The 25231-nt window shown below is 38.5% G+C and overlaps 1 protein-coding gene across 2 annotated transcripts in view; it reads left to right on the top strand.

Moving 5' to 3' along the window:
- The window catches only part of TLDC2 (TBC/LysM-associated domain containing 2), a 72063-nt gene that overhangs the window by 41139 nt on the left and 5693 nt on the right, over positions 1–25231 (top strand). For both annotated transcript variants that reach the window (XM_053693831.1, XM_053693823.1), the window contains exons 5-6: positions 831–926; positions 17147–17223. In XM_053693831.1, coding sequence (XP_053549806.1) covers positions 831–926; positions 17147–17223 — 173 coding nt within the window. The remainder of the gene's footprint in view (positions 1–830; positions 927–17146; positions 17224–25231) is intronic.

Below are 25231 nucleotides of genomic sequence, written 5' to 3' on the forward strand. Positions count from 1 at the left end.
ACTTTTGTTGCGTTTGTTTCGCACCCTGTTTAGTGCAAAACTCGTAATCTAGTTGATTGTGGCTAGATTACAAGTGGAGCACAAATTTATAGTGCACCTGTAAATAGGAAAATTTGCCCGTTTACGTGTGCGTGATAAATAACCAGCTATTACAAGTGGATGGGTATTGCTACAGCAAGCAATTACTGCTCAGGAAAATAACCAGAGATCAGATCTCTGGTTAATTTTATAAATGTCCCACAATACAGTGATCTGTAGTTTTATTAAAAAAAAATGTTTGCTTCTTGCAATTATTTTATTAAAAAAACGGCACTGAAAAGTACCTTTACATTGCGGTCTATGGGGACTGTGTGTTCCCAGTAAATATATATGTATATGCTTATATACATATATATTTATGTGTTAATATGCAGATTTTAACACATAAATATATATGAATATATACATATATATTTATATTTGCTGCTCATCCTTGCACAACTTACCCGCTTCGCTGCGCGGCATGAGAACTGACATTGTCACATGATTTTGCAGCAAAAGTGCTGACTGCAGCCAGTGCAGGTGTCTCCTATAAACCAAGTCTAAGGAAAAGCTACTCCTTTGCTTTCCTGTAGAGACCACAGCACCCTTGTGACAGCAAGTAATGAACCCAGCACAAAAGTTTTGGAAGGTAAAAACAAATCAACCCAATGTCGTTCATAGTAAATATCTAATAATGATTTAAGAAGTTAATTCTAATATTTACAAATTACACAGGTACTATAATTGTATAAGCTTTTCCCTTATTGAAACCTTATATAATTGGCATACATGTTTCTCTTTTTACTAAGGTCTTTGGTGCTTTTTCATCAGCTGAGCTCAGAGTTAGCCCTAATTTCTATGGAACCGGAGAGAACTTCTTATTTAACTTCACTCCAGAACTAAAGGTAAAAGGAAATTTTGTAAATTTGGTGGTTGCAATTAATTGAAGACATATACGTCAGCATTCAAAGGAAACTATTTTGATAAAATGTGCAAGTAGTGATCACAGGATTTCAGAGGGTCCTAGGCAAAAATATGTTCCCAGCCATATCTATCTTTAATGAGACCATTTTTATGTACTCATAATATTTATCACATAATGAAATGCTGCATTGAAAAATGTCTGTATCCAAAATTAGTGTTTTATCTCTTGGCAAAATTGGCATTGTTTTGTAGTGAAACATACCCTTCATAATCCTCTTGATTATTGTTAATTTATGCTGTTGCAGTTGCTAGTAAGGGACTGCACATATCAAGCAATCACTATGTAAAATCTTGAAGTTCAGAGTAGAAAGTAAAAAATGGACAACAGTTAAATAATATGTCTATTACAAATAGTTGTATTATGCATCATAAAATGTTTTATTCAATGTTAAAAGGACATGAAACCCAACATTTTTCTTTCATGATTCAGATAGAGAATACAATTTTAAACAACTTTCCAATTTACTTGTATTATTTAATTTGCTTCTTTCTCTTGTTATTATTTGCTGAAAGGTTTATCTAGGAAAGCTCAGGAGCAGCAGAGAACCTAGGTTCTAGCTGTTGATTGCTTGTTGCATTTATTTATCAATTGTGATTGGCTCATCCATGTGTTCAGTTAGAAAGCAGTAGTGCATTGCTGCTCCTTCAACAAATGATACCAAGAGAATGAAACAGATTAGATAATAGAAGTAAATTATAAAGTTGTTTAAAATTGTATTCTTTATCTGAATCATGAAAGAAAATTTTTGGGTTTCATGTACCTTTTAAAGGGACAGTCAACACCAGAATTTTTTTGTTTAAAAAGAAAGATAATCCCTTTATTACCCATTCCCCAGTTTTGCATAACCAACACAGTTATAATAATACACATTTTACCTCTGTAATTTCCTTGTATCTAAGCTTCTGCTGACTGCCCCCTTATTTCAGTTATTTTGGCAGACTTGCATTTTAGCCAATCAGTGCTCACTCCTAGGTCACTTCACGTGCATGAGCTCAATGCTATCTATATGAAACACATGAACTAATGCCTTCTAGTGGTCAAAATGCATTCAGATTAGAGTCAGTCTTCAAGGTCTAAGAAATTAGCATATGAACCTCCTAGGTTTAGCTTTCAACTAAGAATACAAAGAGAACAAAGCAAAATTGGTGATGAAAGTAAATTTGGAAGTTGTTTAAATTTACATGCCCTATTTAAATTGAGAATGTTTTATTTGGACTTGACTGTCCCTTTGAGTTCAATATCCTTTTTAAGAGACATAAGTGTGCAAAAATTAAATTGCTCTAACGTGTTATACTATTTTTTATCGTACTGTTGGTTTTTTATATTTATTCTTTTTTATTATTATATTGGTCTTTTGATACAATGAAACAACAATGCTGTTACAGTACAATTATTTTCAAGATAGTACAGGTCATCACATTGTAACGTGGTAAATCACAACCAGCTGCAAAGTCTATTCAATCTGAATGTCCAAAGTGTTCCTTCCTGATAACAGTGGACTCGCAGTGGTTAACCAAAAAGAAAAAAAGTTAAATTAGTCCGTGATAAACAGTATCACAGAAATAACAAATAAACTTATAACAATAACTATAACTATGCCGAATCTCTCAAAGCAAAAAAATAAATTAATTGTATACATCTTTAGCTCTTCCCATACCCTTCAAACCAATCCTTATGTATATGTAAAATAATTAGTGTGTTGGTCTAGGGATTAGGCTTGGGAAAGAGGAGAATGAAAATGAAAGTGAGAATGAAGGGCGGAGGCAAGATCACCACTTGTGATTTCCTCAGTAAGTTCAAATGCAGGTAATAACTCCTCATGCGTACTGTTGTTTTACCTCTGCAAAGGCACGCCTCCTATGGGAGGGCACAGAGGAAACATTAAAAAAAATTATTAATGATTTTAAAGGACGGTCTAGTCAAATTAAACTTTCCTGATTCAGATGGGGCATGCGATTTTAAACAACTTGCCACTTCACTTTTATCTTCAAATTTGATTTGTTCTCTTGGTATTCTTTGTTGAAAGCTAAATCTTTAAGTGTTGTTTTTCTATCTCTTTTTTGACTCCTTGTTTCCTAGTACTTTCTTTAAAAGTGTGATGTAATCTATCAATGCTGTTGTAATTTATTTGAAGACCAGGATGGCCATTATGTACAAGTGAACTGTTTATAGAATATGGAATAATATATTATGCATGTTCATTTAGATGCGTAGTCTATTTCCATGTGCAGCCATTCTGTCACTGTAACAAGAACATAAACGAAAGTAAATTTGGAACAAAATATTTGTTTTAAATAAATATGGCAACAGTATGGATGATGAAGAGTTAATTGGCCCGGACAAGTGAAGGAGGAGATTCTTAGTTAAAATTAGAGCAATGGGAACTCTTTGTGAAAATGAAGCCGGAAGAAGCTGAAATCATCTAGGGTGAAAGACGCGTAGCTATCATGCAGTGAGAGGGGGTTGGCCCCTCTGGCAGCACTGTGAGCCAAGGATGCATATGAACGCCGCTGCTTTGATTGCAGGGCCCCCAAGGATTTAACAAGATTATATTGTTTATGGAGACCTTGTGCAAATAAACATTGCAATTCAGATTCGAATAATCAGCCAGAAGTGTTGAGTCTCACTGGAGAGTACCAAGTACGTTGGTCTGTGGTATGACGAGAATGCAAGTCACAGCATGCCACATAGCCGAATGTCAGTCAGGGAATGGCTGAGTACCAAGCTATATTGGGCAGAGAGGTGTAATAATGCAGGGCACACTAGAAAGCCGAGAATCAACACTGATAAAAGTCTTGTGATGTACGGAGGTGTCTGAAAGCATGGATTGTTACAGATAAGGCACAGGCTATCAATAATCCAGAGGGTGAGGAATAATGCTTGAGGTAACAATATACTGCACCAAAAAGAAATGGGAGTTTTGAATGGCACAAGGTAATCCATTTCTTTTCAGTGCCCTAGTTGCTGCTTCGAAATAGCTTTGTAGATGACTGTTACAAAAGTATAGAGGATTTGTATTGCATCATTCAAGTTTATAGAGTATCCTGGCTTCAGCTATTAACATTGTTGCGATTATTTTAGAAATTTTGTAACAATAATGTATCCAAATATAATGTATTTTTTCTATTAAATTAGTGGTTGAACTGAATACACTACTATCACAATTTTTTTAAATTTAAATATACTTTTTAATGGACATAGTACTTGATAGGATTGTGCTAGTATTCTCTGTTTTGGTAAATAATTTGTTTTACATTCCCTGTGCACCAGTGAGGGTTAAAAAAAAATTTTTTAACACTATCAGAGGCCCATAAGAAATAATTCTTCCTTTGATGCGGTTTACCAGTTTGGTGACAACATAAATTAACATGTATACACACACAAATAAATATAAATATAAATATATATATATATATATATATATATACATACACACCACCAGCATAGATTACGACTCGCTGAAGGCTCAGATGATGGTTAGCAATTTTTATAAATTAAGTATTTTTTAATTAAGGTATGTACATTGTTTGTTTAGACATCTTGCTAATGCAGACTTATGTAAACATAACTTTTATATGCACTGGGGCACCAAATACTTTGTGTAAATCACTGTATTGTGATATTTGCTGGAACCGAACCCGCAATATCTTTGAGGTATGCTTGTATATTCTCATTCGATTCCTGCAATCTGGCCTGTGATAATAAGCGGCCATTTTCCAGAAGACTACAGATAACCCTTTGCTGAGTTTGGTATTGTGTCTGACGGTCATCCTCTGATGGGAGGTCAGGATTTTCTCAAAATGGTGACATGGGGGGAAATAGGGGTTGAAACGTGTAGATGTGAGGACAAAGTCGTCCCAAGTAGTAGAGCATTCTGATAGAAAGTGAGTGGCACTCGATTTTTTGAGGTGCAACACATATAGCAGAGAAACCTGAATGCCAACGTTGCCAGTCCCAATGACTGAGGTATCTAATATCACTCATGCTTTGTTATATGAATCTAAGCACTATTAAGCTAATCTTTGAAGTAAAATTGTCTGGCAATAGTGATGTCGCAAACCTAAAAATGCGAACTTTTGGGGAAGAAAGGGGCGAACCGCCATAGACTTCAATGGGCAGGCGAATTTTAAAACCCCACAGGGACTCTTTCTGGCCACAATAGTGATGGAAAAGTTGTTTCAAGGGGACTAACACCTGGGACTGTGGCATGCCGGAGGGGGATCCATGGCAAAACTCCCATGGAAAATTACATAGTTGATGCAGAGTCTGGTTTTAAGCCATAAAGGGCATAAAATCACCTAACATTCCTAAATTGTTTGAAATAAACGTGCTTTAAAACATCAGGTATGATGTTGTATCGATCAAGGTAGTGTAAGGGTACGCGCCGCTTCACAGTGACAGACCAAAATCCCGCAGGGGGTACAACATCATCATCATCACACCGTACATCCATGTGTGTAATGCTGCCTGACTGAGACATATCCCTGTTATCTACATCCTCTGGCAATAATGGTTGCGCATCACTCATTTCTTCCAACTGATGTGTAAATAACTCCTCTGACAGATCAAGTGAAGCGGCTGTGGTGCTAGTGGTGGCGGCAGGCTGGCGAGTGGTAACTTGAGAGGTGCCCGAAGCTAAGCTGGAGGAGGATGGTGCGTCAAGGTTCAGAGCGGAAGCTGTAGAAGATTGGGTGTCCTGTGTTAGCCAGTCAACTATGTCCTCAGAAAAGTTCGTGTTCGGGGTACGTGGCCTCTGAACACTGGGCATTATTCTAGGGCCAAAGGGAATCACAGCACCACGAACACTACGGCCCCTGCGGGGTGGCCTGCCTCTGCCTGTCATTTTTTTTCCGATTGGTGGTACTATGCGTGCAAGCTTCTGTGACAACAGATATGAGTAGCACTGTGCACTGGCAGAAGTTGGCAGAGTAGACGCTGTAGGCCTGACACACACGCTTGCAGACAACTAACTGCTATTCAATCTATTACAGTCAAAAAAAATTTTCTTTTTAAATGTACACTACTGTTATACCAGATAGGAGTTGCACTGGTGTGACACTGTGCCCTGGCAGGCACTGAAACGCACACGTGTGAAGGAAACTGCTATTATTTAACACAGTCAAAAAAGTGTTGTTTTTTTTTAAATCTACACTACTGTTACACCAGATATGAGTTGCACTGGGGGTGACACTGTGCCCTGGCAGGCAGGCCCTGAAACGCACATGTGTGAAGGAAACTGACTGCTATTATTTAACACAGTCAAAAAAGTGTTTTTTTTTTTAAATCTACACTACTGTTACACCATATATGAGTGGTGGCACTGGGCAAGTGGGCACAGTATACGCTGTGAGCCTGACACACACGCTGGCATGCAGGCAGGCAACTGCAATTAGATTACACAGAAAAAAAAAAAAAAGCAGACTGATGTTCTAGCCCTAAAAAGGGCGTTTTGGGGTGCTGTCCTTACAGCAGAGATCAGATGAGTCCTTCAGAACTGTAGTGGACACTGAATACACTAGCCTAGCTATCAATTTCCCTATTAAATCAGCAGCAGCTACACTGTCCCTCCTCTCACTAAGAATGCAGCTTCCAAATGAATCTAAAATGGATGCTGTCCAGGAGGTGGGAGGGTCTGGGAGGGAGTGTCTGCCGCTGATTGGCTGTAATGTGTCTGCTGACTGTGAGGTAAAGGGTCTAAATTTACTCAATGATGAAGAATAGGGGACGGATCGAATATCGCATATGTTCGCCCGCCACGGCGAACGCGAACATGCTATGTTCACCGGGAACTATTCGCCGGCGAACTATTCGCGACATCACTATCTGGCAATAGTTTTAAAAGTTTGGTACCCCCAGACTACCCTTCTTTCTGTGGAGGTACATTACGTGATTTCTAACACATGGCTTGATTCCTTGCCAAATGTAATCATTTATTATGGCCTGTATGCCATCTAAGAAACCTAAGTAAAGAAATCTAGGGAGTATATTCATTTTAATTACTCCTATTCTCCCCAGCCAGGAGATTCTTTTACTTCTCCAAGTTGAGAGATCTCTAAGAATTTTTGTCTTTAATTGCTTATCATTGGTATTAAATATATTCTCTCTATCTGCAGCTTGGTAAATTCCCAGATATTTTATAGACTGGTTTTGAATTTTTAACTGGCAGCTAATATCTTATCAGGAAGGATATTAATACTAAGATTTCTAACTTTGAGAGATTTAAATAAAAATGATACCCTAATCCATACGCTCTAAATTCTGTAAAGACAGAGGGATGTTTCAAAATTAGAGAGCATAAAAAGAATGTCATCGGCATACATATTCAATTTGAATTATGTTGTGTCAATTTTTACCCCAGAGACTTGGGGATTTAAGCCTTATTTTTTGCACCAGGACATCTATTGACAATGCAAAGAGGACCGGGAGGAGTTGGCATCCTGGCTTCTGCCATTAATAATTTCAAAAGGAGACACTAACGTGCCTTGTTTTGCTAACCTGGCCGTAGGTGCGGTATGCAGCAATTTTTTTTTTTTTAAATATTGAGGTTTGTACCCCATGCACTGTAATGTGGATTCCAGGAAGGACCTGCTGAACCAATCAAATGCCTTGTCAGCGTTTGCAGTGGTGAGGTTCATGGAGATGTCATGATTTTGTTCATATGAGATAAATTGAAGCTCTTATGGATTCATATCTCTTGTTTATCTTCCTGGGATTAACCCCACCTGGTCTGTGGAAATTATTTTAGGTGATATGAGACAAAAATTTCCAGGCCTGTCGGGTTCTTTTCCTAGTTTTGGGAGCACCGTAATATGGCACCCAGCATGGAGAAGGGAAACTTCAACAAGGTGTCTGTCGACACACAAGGTGTGGGAGCAAGTTTTATAATATTTGATGCTATATCCATCTGGCTTGGCTTATGCAAGATTGCATATAGCTTTAGCTTTCTCCTCTGCAGGTTTCGTTGCTCTGCCTCATCTTCAGACAAAGGTGGCAAGTCCAGGTGAGCGAGATATAAAGTGATCTCCCTCTAGCTCATCCCCTCCCTGGTTATCGGTGGTGACCTCTCCTCTGCCCGTCCAAGGTTGTACAACTTAGAATAACGCCTAAATGTAATAGCAATTATCACACTACTCTGCCCTTGTTGTGCACTGACCATAAAAGTTACATTTTTAATTTCGTCCCTTTTAAGTCCAAAAGCAGAAAACTTATATTCACATCACACTAAGTAAAAAGGTCACATGGTACTTATAATACAGGTATTTAAAGGGACAATAAAGTAAAACATAACGTTTCATGATTTAAATAAAGCATGTAATTTTATACTTCCATTATCAAAACGTGCATGTTCTTTTTATTCAACTTTCTACTCATTTGAAATTCAGTATTATTGTATTATATATAATATATTTATATTCTATTCTATTTTAATGTATTAAATAGTCCTTTTAGTTAATTACAAGAACATTTTGAAAAATGCATATTTTTTTTTTTTTTTTTTTTTTAGCAGAAATTGCATTACAAATAGAAATTGCCACAATTCAATACAAACAGGCATAATAAAAATTTTGGTACCACAATGAGAAAACATACAACAAAGTAACAAAATGGTGAAAATATAGTCACCCAAAATAATAATATAGGTACTACAGTACAAACATATTCAGATAGTAACCTGTCAGCCACGGAATGATAGGCAAATGCACCCTAAACCTCCTTTTATAAATTTAGAGGAACCTCCTATGCTAATAATAGGCCACTCTTGCACCCACATGTAATATCCAATATTGACGGAGGTAGACTAGAATGATAAATTATTTTATGAACCTCCCGAGTAATGTATTGGCTACTAATGAACCTATGTAATACATCTTGAATGGCTGGAGGTGAATAAAGAGTAGAGTGATACATTGTCTCTTTTGAACTATGTCATATGATTTATACTCTGTAAATAGCTAATTATAGCGGACGAGAGCCGATAGGTAGAAAACCCAGAGCAAAAACTGGGAAGGGTCTATAGCAGGTAAAACAGTGGGTAAACACTGCTTGAGGGGGGGCAGAGCCTTCTGGGACGGTCCAGGGTTATAGCATGCAATTGAATGGCATAAAATATGGATGTTGTGCAAATATTTATGGATGGCATCATATCAACCGTTTAGCATCACTATTTAGACTTGATGACAGAAATGAAGTAAAATGTCAGTATGTGTATCATAGTAAGCAGCAGGGTAGCTCTCATATTGTCGCTTGTAGCCCTCGATCACCCCCGCCGGCTGAGGGAGATAGAGGAGAGACACTACCTGCGTGGGACCTGATAAAAAAAATAAATAGTAAAGTCTCATGCAAGAACAATGAGATCTCTCTGCAACACGATTAAATACTAAATAAAGAAGGTTCTATCCCGTGGCCAACTAATGCTTAAAAGCTGCTTAAGAGAGGCATAAACTCTGAACACACCTATGGTGCGAAATAGATTACATGAGTTTCATAGGCATAACATGGTCAAACAGTAACAGAGACAAAGTATAGAGATTTTCCTGATAAATATAAAAGGAGTAATAAGATATCTCTGTGTGAACCGGATATATATAACCCAAGTGCCAAAGGTATCTCAGATAGAATATATAATAGGCAATGATAACAGTGAATAAGTATCAACTTGTTTCTGCAGATAGATGTAAGGTATGTAAAATTGGCATTAACAACTAAAACTCTATAAGTGTTGATGTTAATGCAATGAGTTAAATATTACAGTATGAAAATACTATTTACCAATAAACAGCACTTAAGACTATATCAAGCGTATAGCCATCATATTATTCAGTAAACTGAAAGATTAATTGATTGCACTGTAAAGGCTATAAAGTTAAAATGTGTTCTGAAGGCTTGCCAATTTAAGTAACTAGAGTTACATCCAGCACCTCAGAAATTTAGTGATAGAGACATAAGGTGATCGGCATACCCCTTTTGACACTGTCTCATCTAACCTATGCCAATTCTCTACATCCGGAGTTCCATCATGTTCAAGTGAGCGGAGAAATCAGCAGTTCCACATGACCTGTCATGTCTGCTGCAACTAGAACGCGTAGCAGAAAGAGCTGTCGAGGGTGACAGAAGGTATGAGACCTCCTCAGCCATATATGTGTTTAGCCCACTCCTGTTGAAATACTAAGTCCAGAAAAGTCAGAGTCAGAGTGTAAGATCACCACCACAGATTAAACACACGCTTTTGTCCGTGGGTCAGGCGGCTTACACTTTACAACTTTGCTGGAGACCACCTCACATCGCTTCCCATACAGTGTTGGGTGCTTCCTTGCCCCCTCCGGAATTCTATGCTTCGCGTTCCTTCCCACGGAACTCTGGTTGCGATGCTTCTAACTGGAAAGTCGGCTGGACCTTCCCAGATTACATCTTTTCCTGGGTCCCAAAGTGATCTCCATAGCTTGTACGGGCCGCTTAAGAAGCGGTAGACAGTGTGGGGAGTGCTTTGTAGCAGTGTATCACGGGTGTAGTCAAGGATCAGATATTTGTTGCCCCAGAGGTTAGTCGGCCAGTCGTGGCTAATACAAGTGATGTCTTCTTCGTTATAACCATAAGGGCCGAAAAAGCGTCTGGTATAAGGTGGAGCCCACCGAAGCCTTATAGTGTGACTGAACCGCACAGCACCGGCAAGCCAGAGTGGGGATTCTTTACATTTTCCTGGATCCCTTGAGTCGCAAGGATCATCCTGTAGGCCGACCAATATATCTCCCTGACAGCTGAAAACAGATCCAGGAGTAAGTCCATCCGTAAAATGGTGTTTTGCAGAGAGGGGGGAGTTGCTTGTGTTCGCATTGCACAGAAGCATTGCGCTCAAGAGAGTGTGCTTCCATAGGCTCCAATGGGAGCTTTGTTCTCATGCCAGCAGATAGGGCATGAGAACCTAGCATAGCGAAGGGGGTAAGTCGTGCAGCGATGGGCAGCAAATCTTAATATATACATATATATTTATGTGTTAATAAGTGTATATACACATATCAACACATACATATTTATATATATATATATATAGCATACAAAAGAAACTTGCACTCGCTGGATTTTTCAAAAACAAATTTACTGTGACCGTGTAACGTTTCGGGGATAATGTATCCCCTTCCTCATGTGATACAAAGTGAAATACATTTATAGCAAACAAATAATAAAGGTTTATTTCACTTTGTATCACATGTGTCTGAGGAAGGTGATACATTATCCCCGAAACGTTACACGGTCACAGTAAATTTGTTTTTTAAAAATCCAGCGAGTGCAAGTTTCTTTTGTATGCTGTTTACAATTCACTAGCACCCTGGTAGCTGACGTTTAAGTGAGAGTGCACTTCCCTGCTACACTATTTGTGTATATATATATATATATATATATATATATATATATATATATATATATATATATACGTATATGCATATACATATATATTTATAGAAAACACACAGTCCCCATAGACCGCAATGTAAAGGCACTTTCAGTGCAATTTGTTTTTCTAACACCCCACACCTACTAAATTTAACCCCTACAAACTGCTTCATGCAGTTTTTTTTTTTTTTTTAAATGCTACCATTTTTTGTTATAAAACAAACCTGACACATTTTTTGGGGGGGAAATTGGAGGACATTTAAAAAATTAACCAGAGGTATGTAGATTTCATTGAAATTACAAGTTGTTTACTGGACTTTTAAGGTTATACGTTAAATTTCACTGGGGAAAGGGGTTCGACATTTTTATAGCTAAGAATCCCTTCAGACAGCATATAGTTTACTTTTATCTCTATATTGATGATCAGACAGAGAAGACATTTTATAATCCTCAGGGTGTCTAGCAGTAAAAATAAAATAAAGTTTTTATAGATCAATTTGAGGCTTACAAAACTGACTTCTACAATGTGACCATGACTAGTTGTCCTGAGACCATGTTGTATGGAAACTTACAGAAAACAAACATCTGGTATTATTATTCTTCATGCATCTTTCTGCCATCCAAGACATCTCATCAATTCTACTCCTAGTGGTCAATTTATTTAAGATGTATCTTCCATTTAGAATGTTTCTTGCACAGCCAGAGGTAAATTAATTTAACTGTGATTCCAAATACCTAAGAAATATTCTGCTTATAGGATCAAGTTATTACAGACCCAGTGGTGCCCAGAATTACAATTATTCCCTTTTTCCCTTACGGAACACAACAACATATAGAAGTCACCTGACAAAAGAAAAAAACATCTTAAATGTTGCATTGCTATTTTAGTGATCTATTGAATGGACTTTTAAGGACTATTGGAGACTGGGCCTCTTTATTTTGCATTATTTTCCTTGTGTTGTGATTTAAGAAAAAAAGAGTGAATGAAAAATGTATTTACTTTTCTCTTAGATTTTCTCTTAGGTAGAAAATCACAACTCTTCAGTAATGAAAATGCTGGAATAATTAACAGGATATGGATTTAATTTTGAAACAATCTACAGAGAGATTTTGTCATGAAAAGGTGAATGATTTGAGGCCAGCGGTTGAACACTGAAGCTTTTGTTTAAGATCAGTGAAGGACGAAGTTCTTTAAAACAAATGTGAATATTTTCAAAGCTTGAACAAATATTGCCATGTTAAGAAGCTACTTGTCCTGGTTAAGGATGATCAAGCTTTACACTTGATGTTTCAGGAAGCTGAGTTTTCAGACCTTTATTAAAGAGACACTCGTGTCAAAATTAAACTTTCATGATTCAGATAGAGCATGCAATTTTAAACAACTTTTTAATTTACTTTTTATATTTTACACATTTTGAGTCACCAGCTCCTACTGAGCATGTGCAAGAATTCACAGAATATATGTATAGGCATTTGTAATTGGCTGATGGCTGTCACATGATGCAAGGGGAATGGAAATAGACCTAACTTTGAAATTTGTCAGAAAGAAATCTACTTCAAATTTAAAGTGCTATTGCATTGTCTTTTTTTATCATGCATTTGTTGATAATGCAAATTTACTGTATTTAGGGGTCCTTTAATTGTGCCTGGAGAGGAAATCAAGATTTGTAATACCTAGAATGACCATCAGGGCTTGTTCAGGAGGTTGCGTAGAATAGTGCAGGGTTTCTAGAACGCAAATGAACAAACTGTAACATTTGTTTTGTGTGGAACAGTGGGAAGCTTTTTTTCAGTAAACCCTTGTCAGCAATATTAGGATATCTTTAGAGTTATGGGCAATCCAGACCTTAAAAAAGTTATATGATGAGATAAACTGTTCAGAAGACGAGGTTCTAGAAAAAAATGCTTGCAGGGAGGTCTTTGTGACACATTGATTACGTTGGAAAAGCTTTTATATCTTTTAGCCTTCAGAAGAGAAATATAACAATGTTGTCTGTGAAGGATACCAGAATATGCTGGTTCTGGCCCACATTTGTAAATATCTTGGTGCTATTGGGTTGATGGGTTGATAGTGACTCATTGTGACTAAGGAAACATATCTAAGTCTAGAAAGATTTAAAAGACATGGAAGTAAAAATTAGGATACATTGCGCAAAAACAAAAATTAATAAAAGCAACAACCTTTCCAACTTAGATTGTCAAAATGACCTCTGTTTTGGTCTCCTTTATTAAACTATAGATTCTTTCCATGAGAGCATTTTGAGCTCTATATTATTATTATTATTATTATTGGTTATTGAGTGCCAACAGATTCCGCAGTGCTCTATTTAATATTGTTACTAACATTGTTGTAAAGCATAGGGTCCAATGATCAAAGTGTGGCCTAATATTCAGCTGCCTGTACTATGTAATCACACTAAAAGTTTTAGATTTTAAAAATGTTGATTTTAGTTCTTATCTGCTGTCAAAATCTATGTTTCTATGCTGCATGCCCAGGAAAAAAAGTTATGACTATATCTGAAACAATGCATACATTCAAAGAGAAATCAGTCACCTATACCAGTGTTTCTCAACCGCAATCCTCAAGTACCCCCAGCAGGCCAGGTTTTCATTATAGTTGAACTAGTGCACAGGTGAAGTAACCAGTAGATCATTAACCATGGTAACTAACCTGCTCTCACCCATCAGCTGAATATTTCACCAGTGCTCTAGTTCAGCTAAAGTGAAAATCTGGCCTGTTATTGGTACTTGAGGACCGTGGTTGAGAAAAACTGACCTCTACAACCATTTTGGATAAAATGCAATAAATAGGGAAAAAAAAGGCTGTCAGTAATCAGAAAAAAAATCACAGCTATTTAGAACACTGTGTTTCAGATGCAAAAGTTACTCTATGCAACAGTTAAGTGGGCATCCTATAATATAAAAGGCCAGGTATGTTTGTCAGATGCAGTCATGCACAGTAGAGACTGCGCAAATATACCTGGCCTTTAGGATCAGACAGCAGAGCGGGTGGATGGAAGCAGCTGTGGCGGGGGCGTTGCCGGACAGGAACGATGTGATGGGGGCGTGGCTGGTGGTAGCGCTGTGATGGGCCATGGCCAGACGTGAGAGAGATTGCAAAAGAGACGGGGGAGAGATCGCAAAAGAAAGGGGGGGGGGGGAGATCACAAAAGAGGGGGGAGAGATTGCAAAAGAGAGGGGGGAGAGATTGCAAAAGAGAGGGGGGAGAGATCGCAAAATAGAGGGGGGAGAGATTGCAAAAGAGAGGGTGGAGAGATTACAAAAGAGAGGATGGAGAGATTGCAAAAGAAAGGAGGGAGAGAGAGCAAAAGAGAGGGGGGAGAGAGAGCAAAAGAGAGGGGGGAGAGAGAGCAAAAGAGAGGGGGAGAGAGAGCAAAAGAGAGGGGGAGAGAGAGACCAAAAGAGAGGGGGGAGAGAGAGCAAAAGAGAGGGGGGGGGGGAGAGAGCAAAAGAGAGGGGGGGGAGAGAGAGAGCAAAAGAGAGGGGGGGAGAGAGAGAGCAAAAGAGAGGGGGGGGAGAGAGAGAGCAAAAGAGAGGGGGGGGAGAGAGAGAGCAAAAGAGTGGGTAGAAAGAGAGTGCAAAAGAGGGGGTAGAAAGAGAGAGCAAAATAGGGGGGAGAGAGAGAGCAAAAGAGAGGGGGGAGAGATCGCAAAATAGAGTGGGGAGAGATTGCAAAAGAGAGGGTGGAGAGATTACAAAAGAGAGGGGGGAGAGAGAGCAAAAGAGAGGGGGGAGAGAGAGCAAAAGAGAGGGGGGAGAGAGAGCAAAAGAGAGGGGGAGAGAGACCAAAAGAGAGGGGGGAGAGAGAGACCAAAAGAGAGGGGGGAGAGAGAGACCAAAAGAGAGGGGGGGAGAGAGAGAGCAAAAGAGAGGGGGGGGAGAGAGAGAGCAAAAGAGTGGGTAGAAAGAGAGTGCAAAAGAGGGGGTAGAAAGAGAGAGCAAAATAGGGGGGAGAGAGAGAGCAAAAAAAGGGGGGAGAGAGTAAAAGAGAGGGAGAGCAAGTGGGGAGAGGGAGTGCAAAAGGGGGGGCAGCAAAAGAGGGGAGAGAGAGAGCAAAAGAGAAAGGGTAGAAAGAGAGTTCAAAAGCGAGGGGGAGAGAAAGCAAAATAGAGGGGGGAGAGAGAGAGCAAAAGAGAGGGGGAGAGAGAGAGAGAGAGAGAGCAAGGGATGGGACCACTGTACTGCAAAAAATGGCACGCAATGACAAAAATGTTTGCATATGTGCAGCAACTGTCATTCAGATACGAGCTGTGTAACCTAAGTTCCAAAATGGCAGCTCCCATAATTAGAGGGATGGAATGAAATACATTTTTGATGGCAGTTAAAGGGACATTGTAGAACAAAAATAAAATGCTCCGTTATTTTGTTAAGGCATTTTATTTTTAAACTTTTTTTTTATTTTACTGTGTGTTTTGTCATCATAAAGGGGTTACATTTATAACCAAAGTTGTGCTCCTGAGCTGCACCAAATGAGAATACAACTGGTATGTCAATCAGGGGCAAGCACACAAACATATGCTCAAATCATTGGTTGTATCCATATGTGGAACAAATTGGGGATGTTCCAGGAGTACAACTTTGATTTATGTTTTTAAGCTTTTCAAAGAAACTAAAGAGATAGTAAAGGAAGGAAATTGGTTACAAAATAATATTTTTAAGCTAGGTAAGTAGGATTTACATGAGTGTTCATCATTAGATGAAAATGAGAGTTACAGGATATTTTAAAAATAAAGATAGAGCAAAAGTCATAGACATTGTGGATAATAGCGATAGGAGGTGCAGTTATTGGAAGATTGATCGGGACCAATTGGATAATGAGTTTTAGATAGATTGCTAGGAGTTGATGAAGTGGGAAGCAGTCAGGAATCACAAGCAGTAGTTTAGGGATGAGCTATTAGGATCAGTTAAGTGAGTAATTAGATTATAAATCCTTAAGCACAAAATGTTCATCTTTCTCTATCACTATCATCTTAGTGATTTGACTAAGGGCCTGATGATGAAAATCTCACCGGCATGGAGAGAAATGAAATTTTTAAGGGCTTTTGAGCATTATACTGTAATTTAGGGGTCTTTTTCACATCTGGAACCCTGTATAGCTAGATAAACAGCTCTAAAGTTCAAATGTACCTCTCTACAGGGCCTTGTAGTACTAACAAAACTGTTTAGATAATTTCATCAGAGAGGAGAATTTTAGATCATTGGGCCCTTTGTAAACAAAGATGCTGCATATTCAGAGACACACATGACACGAAACCCAAAATTTTTCTTTCATGATTCAGCTAGAGCTTACATTTGTAAACAACATTCCACTTTATTTCTATTACCAATTTTGCTTTATTGTCTTGGTATAGTTTCTTGAAGGAGCAGCAATGCAGTACTGGGAGCTAGCTGAACACAACAGTAAGCCAATTACAAGAGGCATATAAGTGCAGCCACCAATCAGCAGCGAGCTCCCAACTCTAGACCTGCGGGGGCAGGGTTGGTGCTAGGGCCGGTCTTCAAAAATTTCCAGGGCTGGTCTGATTTCCCAGTCCGGCCCTGCAAGAGAACAAAGCAAATTAGATAATAGCAGTAAATTGGAAAGTTGTTTAAAACTGTATGCTCTATCTGAATCATGAAATAAAATGTTTGGGTTTCATGCTCCTTTAATGTTCAAAATCAGAGAGCAGCAATAACTGCAATAAACAATATGTCCTTCTTTGTGATCAGGCATTTGCTGTGTCCCCACAGGTTTTCCCATGGACTGGTGACAATATGTTCTTTGTAAGAGGGGATGCACAGTCATTGACATTTGGAGGTGGCAAGTGGTTAGTATTTTATTGTATTTTTCAAAGCACAGTTATATATTTATTTGTACAATGTCCTTTCCTATGAGAGAATGCAAATTCATGCTTTCCACACAACGATATATAAACATACACACATAGTAACATAGTAGATGAGGTTGAGTTCAACCTATACAAATCTAAAATACTTACAAAAAAAATACTTACAAATGAATCCCACTTAAAGGTGACCCATTTAACACAAGCAATCATATCCATGAATTCTGTTTCTGTTTCTAGTCTGAAATGTATCCAAGCCATTTTTAAATGTATCTAAGGTATTTGCTCTTACTGTGAAAAAAAATTTTCCGTTGTTAGAGATTAAATCCCTTTCCTCCAGCCTTAAATTGTGTCCTCTTGTCACAAACAAATCTTTTTGGAATAAACAGAGCTTCTTCCATCTCTGTATATGGGCCTTGAATATATTTATATAAAGAAAATAATGTCACCTCTCAAGCGCCTTTTCTCCAGGGAAAACAGACCGAGTTTGGCTAGTCTCTCCTCGTAGCTTAAATTCTCTATTCCCCTTATTAGCTTTGTGGCCCTTCTCTGAACTTTTTCTAAGGCTGCAATTTTTTTGTTTTGAGATTGGTCCCCAGAACTGCACTCCATACTCAAGGTGAGGTCTTACCAGGGATTTATATAGTGACAGAATTATGATTTCCTCCTTTGTTTCAATGCCTCTTTTAATACATTCTAGTATCTTTATTAGCCTTTGTAGCCGCCGCCCTGCATTGTGCACCCATCTTTAGCTTATTATCTTTTACTACTTCCAAATCCCTTTCCTTCTCTGTTTGGCCAAGTCTAGTCCCATTTAAATAATACATTGCCTGCTTATTTTTACTCCTAAAATGCAGAACCTTGCATTTTCCTGTATTAAATCTCATTTTCTATTTACCTGCCCATACTTATAATTTTTGCAGACCCCCTTGTAAAGCAAATTCATCCTGCTGTGACCTAATGACATTACACAACTTTGTATCATCTGCAACAATAGAGATGTTGCTATTTAATCCTTGCTCCAAGTCATTAATAAAAAAGAACAGGGCCCAGTACTGATCCCTGGGGGATTCCACTGATTACCTTTGTCCAATCTAAGTATGATCCATTTACTACTTCTCGTTTCTCCCTGTATTTTATCCAGTTATTTATCCATGAGCTAACATTTTCAGCTATACCCAATCCCTTCATTTTGTACATTAATCTCTCATGTGGCACTGTATCAAACGCCTTTGCAAAATCTAAATATATCATTGATTCCCCTTTATCTATATTTTTACTTACTTCCGCATAGAATCTAATTATATTAGTTTGACATGATCTGTTACTCCTAAAACCATGCTGATTTGAACTCATAATCTTGTTTACACAAATATACTCATCAATATAATCCCTTCAAGTATCTTTCCCACTACTGATGTCAGACTAACTGGTTTATAGCTTCCTGGATCAGCCCTGCTTTCCTTTTTGAAGAGGGGCACCATATCAGTTTTACACCAATCCTGGGGTACTATGCCTGAGGATAATATGTCTTGAAAAATTAAGAGTAGAGGTTTGTCTATAACAGTGCTATGTTACCTGAAATCCTCTAGACATAACACAGTTAATAGTATGGGCTGGTATGTTCTAGTTAGTTCCAAAGTATCCTCCATTGGTTCCATTACTTTCTATGGGCCCGATGATCAAAGATTCTTTACTTTGGAGAGATATTATAGTGCAGATTTTACAGGGGTCGAACTCAATGAATTCTATAAGAAAAAGGATCCTGGAAGATCCAGAGAGCTGAGACATGCATTCTATATAAAGTAATGAGGCTCTGTAAAATAAAACATTTCACAGGGGAGAGTGAAGATAGCAGGAGAGCACCTAGGACTGATATAAAGTCTCAATTTGCAGCAAATACAAATTAAACTGAAATCTTTTCACTAGAATTAGCATTTGCCTATAATTTAGTATATATTTCTTTTCTGCCAGTTAAATAAGTGTATTCTTAATTTGCAGAAAATATAAATTAAACTGAAATCGTTTCACTAGAATTTAACATGTTTTTGCCTCTAGTTTAGTATATTTTACTTTTCTGTCAGTTAAATAAGTGTATTGGGAATTTTGAGCAAACTTCACCTGCATACAGCTGTCAAGATAAATCAGTGAGTTCAGCGTGTATAAAATGCTAACAGCATTTCATGAGAAGTATAGTAATGAGAAGTATAGTAAAATTTGCTTCTCTAGAATCTTATGAGAGATCTCTAAGTGCTGGAGGATCATTTTAGAGCATCTCATCTGAGCTGGTATAGGTCATCTGGTATAGGATTCAGTAAGTTCAGCCCCTGTGAATTCTGCACTATAGTTTCTCTAAAAAGCAGGAGAATCTTTGATCATCAGGCCCTAAGTGTGAGGGAATTTGTTGCAGTCAAAGTGATTATATGGACTGATCATGAACAATGGAATGCAATGGAAAAAACTGAATCCTTAAGTGAATATATTATTCATAGTATGGATTTTTTTTTTCTTGATTGAATTGAAACTATAGTTTAGAAGAGGTTTTCTAAATACAAATACATGTCAAATTACAGGATATTGTTGTACTGTAATGTAATTAGTCAGCATTTCAAAGCAATTGTATTTGATTATATTTTGTTCAATTGCAGCAGAATAAGGCCATTTATGTATATAATAAAAGCTTTCTATATTATACTTATGACGTAATTTACCTTCCTATCCAACTCAGTCAGAATATATGTTGTTAAATTTTCTTTTCAATTTCATGCAATCTTATTATTTATAGCAAACAATTTGTGTTAAATTGACATTCCAGTATATATATATATATATAAACATACACATACACAGTATCTCACAAAAGTGAGTACACCCCTCATATTTTTGTAAATATTTGATTCTATTTTTTCATGTGGCAACGCTGACAAAATGACACTTTGCTACAATGTAAAGTAGTGAGTGTACAGCCTGTATAACAGTGTAAACTTGCTGTCCCCTCAAAATAACTCAACACACAACCATTAATGTCTAAACCATTGGCAACAAAAGTGAGTACACCCCTAAGTGGAAATGTCAAAATTGGGCCCAAAGTGTCAATATTTTGTGTGGCCATCATTATTTTCCAGCACTGCCTTAACCCTCTTGGGCATGGAATTCACCAGAGCTTCACAGGTGGCCACTGGAGTCCTCTTCCACTCCTCCATGATGACATCACGGAGATGGTGGATGTTAGAGACTTTGCGCTGTTAGAGACTTTGCGCTCCTTCCATTTGAGGATGCCCCACAGATGCTCAATAGGGTTTAGGTCTGGAGACATGTTTGGCCAGTCTATCACCTTTAGCCTCAGCTTCTTTAGCAAGGCAGTGGTCGTCTTAGAGATGTGTTTGGGGTCGTTATCATGTTTGAATACTGCCCTGCGGCCCAGTCTCTGAAGGGAGGGGATCATGCTCAGCTTCAGTATGTCACAGTACATGTTGGCATTCATGGTTCCCTCAATGAGCTGTAGCTCCCCGGTGCCGGCAGCACTCATGCAGGCCCAGACCCCACCACCATGCTTGACTGTAGGCAAGACACACTTGTGTTTGTACTCCTCACCTGGTTGCTGCCACACACGCTTGACAACATCTGAACCAAATAAGTTTATCTTGGTCTCATCGGACCACAGGACATGGTTCCAGTAATTCATGACCTTAGTCTGCTTGTCTTCAGCAAACTGTTTGCAGGCTTTCTTGTGCATGATCTTTAGAAGAGGCTTCCTTCTTGGACAAAAGCCATGGACACGATTTGATGTAGTGTGTGGCATTTGGTCTGAGCCCTGAAAGGCTGACCTCCCACCCCTTCAACCTCTGCAGCATTGCTGGCAGTGCTCATACGTCTATTTCCTAAAGACAACCCCTGGATATATATGATGCTGAACACGTGCACTCAACTTCTTTGGTCGACCATGGCGAGGCCTGTTCTGAGTGGAACCTGTCCTGTGAAACTGCTGCAGCTCAGTTTCAGGGTCTTGCAATCTTCTTATAGCCTAGGCCATCTTTATGTAGAGCAACAATTCTTTTTCTCAGATCCTCAGAGTTCTTTGCCATGAAGTGCCATGTTGAACTTCCAGTGACCAGTATGAGAGAGTTTGAGAGCGATAACACCAAATTTAACACACCTGCTCCCCATTCACACTTGAGACCTTGTAACACTAATGAGTCACATGACACCGGGAGGGAAAATGGCTAATTGGACCCAATTTCCACTTAGGGGTGTACTCACTTTTGTTGCCAATGGTTTAGACATTAATGGCTGTGTGTTGAGTTATTTTGAGGGGACAGCAAATTTACACTGTTATACAGGCTGTACACTCACTATTTTACATTGTAGTAAAATGACATTTCCTCAGTGTTGTCACACGAAAAGATATTATAAAATATTTACAAAAATGTTAGGGGTGTACTCACTTTTGTGAGATATTGTATATGTATATATGTATGTGTGTGTGTGTATATATATATATATATATATATATATATATATATATATATATATATCTGGGCAGAGGGGGAGACAGACCACTGAAAGGGGGGAAACACAACTAAGTATTTCAGATGAGAATCCTCATGTGTCTGTTTATAGTGCATACTAAAACTAAATTAGAGCTAACTCACAGCATCCAAGCTAAAAGCCGTCAGACCTGACCAGACTCTCCTCCATCTCATGAGCAGAAAAGCACCAGCTGGGTGTCCGGACTGGGCAAGGGGTTCGTCTCCAAGTTTTTATTATTTACACTACAGTCTGGACTGTTAAAGCCCACACGCAGCACCGTGCTATGGTTGAAATTTGAAGATTGGAAAAAAAAAAATACACGTCAATGACGTCACTAAATCTCCAGCGCGAGGCTTAATTAGTGAAGCCCTGCTGACACTGCATCTGTGCCCGGGTGTGCTAAACCCCCCTGCATCTGCCTTAGCATTAGCCCTTCTTACAAGGCACCAGCCAATTAGAAGAATGAAAAAAAAACTCAGTGTCATTGATGTTAATGTGGTGGTGTCACCCCCTGGAGGGTGTCACCCTAGTGACGTCACTGTGTCGGGGAACTGCGATTTAGGGGTTAACAGGTTTAGTTAGTGTCGGCAATGTGGGGAGGCGGTTTAGGGGTTAATAGGTGTAGTTAGTGTTGGCGATGTCGGAACTGCGGTTTAGGGGTTTATAGCTTTATTTAGTGTTTTATTTAGTGTTGGCTATGTCAGGTAACTGTGGTTTTACTGAGGTTTAGTTAGTGTCAACAATGTCAGGAAACTGCAGTTTAAAGATTAATAGGTTTAGTTAGTGTCGGCAAAATCGGGGAACAGTGGTTTAGGTGTTAATAGCTTTATTTAGTGTTTTAGTTAGTGTTGGCGTTGTCGGAACGGTGGTTTAGATTCTGAATATGAATAAAGAATAGATCCAAAAACTCCTAATATGAAGAAAGAATAGATCCAAAAAATCCGGAAACAGATTTATTTGTTTTCGGAATTTTCATTATGGTGCCGATTTGAAAATTCAGATTCATCCGAATCGGCCAAAATTCGGGCGAAAACGAAATTCGTCTGAAACGAATTGCAAATGTCTAGTTGTAATACCTTTTGATTCATTTTGAGTGTAGTAGTTTCTTAGGTAATCCACTCTAACGGACTGTTGTTCATTATTTTTATGAGTATATTTTGATATTTTGATGAAACGGTATGTGTACCGGGAAACGCGTTGTGTACTTGTTTTTAAATAAACTGGAGTTGTTTGGTTTTAAGCGACTTTGTCATCACGGTTTTAAACGACATTTTGTCATTTTATATGAACTATCCTCTTGAAGTTTTGTTATAACCTGAATGGGCAGTGGAATAATTCACTGAGCGGTTGGCAGTTACTAATCACTGAGCGGTTGGCTGTTGCCATCATCTGTCTGAGGCCCTGGATCCAGTGTGTCGGTTAACATTACGTGGGGATGGCTTGCTGGGCAGCTACTAAGAGTCCAGTCTGCACCTGTGGCACTTCTCAAGTGCTTTGAATCTAGTGAGTAATATTCGTCTTGTGCATGGGAGGCTTTACACCACTGATTTTGCACCATTGTGGCGCCTTCTTCTGTTCTTTCCTACTATTTATGCATGTATGTGTGTGTGTGTGTGTATGTTTGTGGAGCCAGCAAATTACAGACCTTGTTACTACAGCATGGGGGGAGGGGGTAAACAGTGTCACTATACAGTACCACTATATACAGTATGGGGGGCTGCACTATGTCACAGACTACTGTGGTCACTTTAAAAAGTACTGGGGCAGGTAGGGGCAGGCCAGCCATCTCACCAGCAGATTACAGACTGTGTCACTGACTCACTATATACAGTACTGGTGGGTTAAACAGTGTCACTATATACAGTAATAGGGGGTCAGACCATCTCACAGACTGTGGGTACAGGGTACCTCTTTTGCAGACGTAATCTGATTCACATTTTTTTTCTGTGTTAAATGTTAAAAAAAAAAAAGATATGTATCAAATTCACTTTTTTTGGCGTGGGGCCCTTCTTAGATTCTTGCACCTGGGCCCTGTGGTTTCTAGTTACGCCTCTGCTTTCCTATATAAATATTAGTCTCATTATTTCTATCATATTATTGATATATGAATATTAATCTAACCATTATTACTCCTCTCTCTGTACAGATTTTGAGGATTACCTTGGGTGAGAGCAGGTTAATAAGAATGTTTACTAATTAGCTGATTATTTCACCTGCACTCTATTTCAGATATCCTGATAATCTGACCTGTTAGGGAGGCCTGAGGCCAGGTCTGAAAACCCCTGGGTTAGGATGTATATATACTTGGGAGGTTTCCATGGGGCCTAGTGATGGTGAGATCATGTTCGAAATTCATTGAGCCTGTTTTCACTATATTTTCTACAGATTTGTTAGTGGCTATTGCTGTCATTAACATCTATAATTGTGTTAAGTGGCCAATACATTAAATCTTGCACATGAAACTAGAATCTATTGCTAAGTGGTTAAAGCAATAACAACCATAAGAACTTGAAAAACAGTTAATATAAATGTACCTGTAAAATATTTGTCCTTTGTTAAAGAAAAGTAGTTTTCCTGGAAAGAACAGGAGGTCTTGCTGCGGGTTTTGTTTGGATTTTTCAACTACAGTATCGCTAAGCACACAGAGTTCATAAAGACTCTGTTGCCCCAGTGAAGTATTTCTGTCATGTCTCACATAATATAAAGGTGTGCATGCATACCTGTTATGACATGATTAAGGGCAGAAGGCCCGAAACGTTGTCTATACCTGTTCCCTCTATGCTGGAATAAAACAAGATTTTTGAAGCTTAATCCACAGTGCTGCTGTCTGTCTTTTTGTACATGTCTCACATAATAGTATTTTTTTTTTCTTTTGTGTATATGTTTTGTTAAGTTTTTTTTCCCATTCTAATTAATGTGTTCTGTTTTTAGTGGTGGTTCTATTGGGGTGCTGGGGGCGCTATGCGCCTCCAAGTGCACGCGTAGGACCCCGCTGAGTTGCGAAGGAATACATCTATTATACAATATGTGCTGAGTCTTTTAACTTTTTCACCCCCTTTGTTAGCCCCCAAATATTAAGTTCAAGAACCACCACAATGGTTTTAGAGGCATTTTTCTTGTATGCTATGCACTGGGAAATTACCAGTTACAAGGCAAATACTGCTCCATTGTCTATAATAAGAGGGTCTCTTGTAACTCATGGACTCATGGAGGGGCTGAGCAAATCTCAATGAATTAGGGACCACTCGATTAGTCTGTATTGCCTGGGCTTGGATATGGTGTCTTATTGCAAGATCATAAAACAAAATGATGTTTCACTGCAAGTTATTAGAAAGTAACAATCACCTAGATTCCGAGTTTTGCACTATAGAGGGTGCGAAACAAACGCAATAAAAATTGTGTTATTTCACCCTCCATAGCGCGGCCATTACAAGTTACTGAAAAGCTTCCTTGTGCGTGC

This window comes from Bombina bombina, chromosome 1, assembly GCF_027579735.1.
Source record: "Bombina bombina isolate aBomBom1 chromosome 1, aBomBom1.pri, whole genome shotgun sequence".
NCBI lineage: Eukaryota > Metazoa > Chordata > Amphibia > Anura > Bombinatoridae > Bombina > Bombina bombina.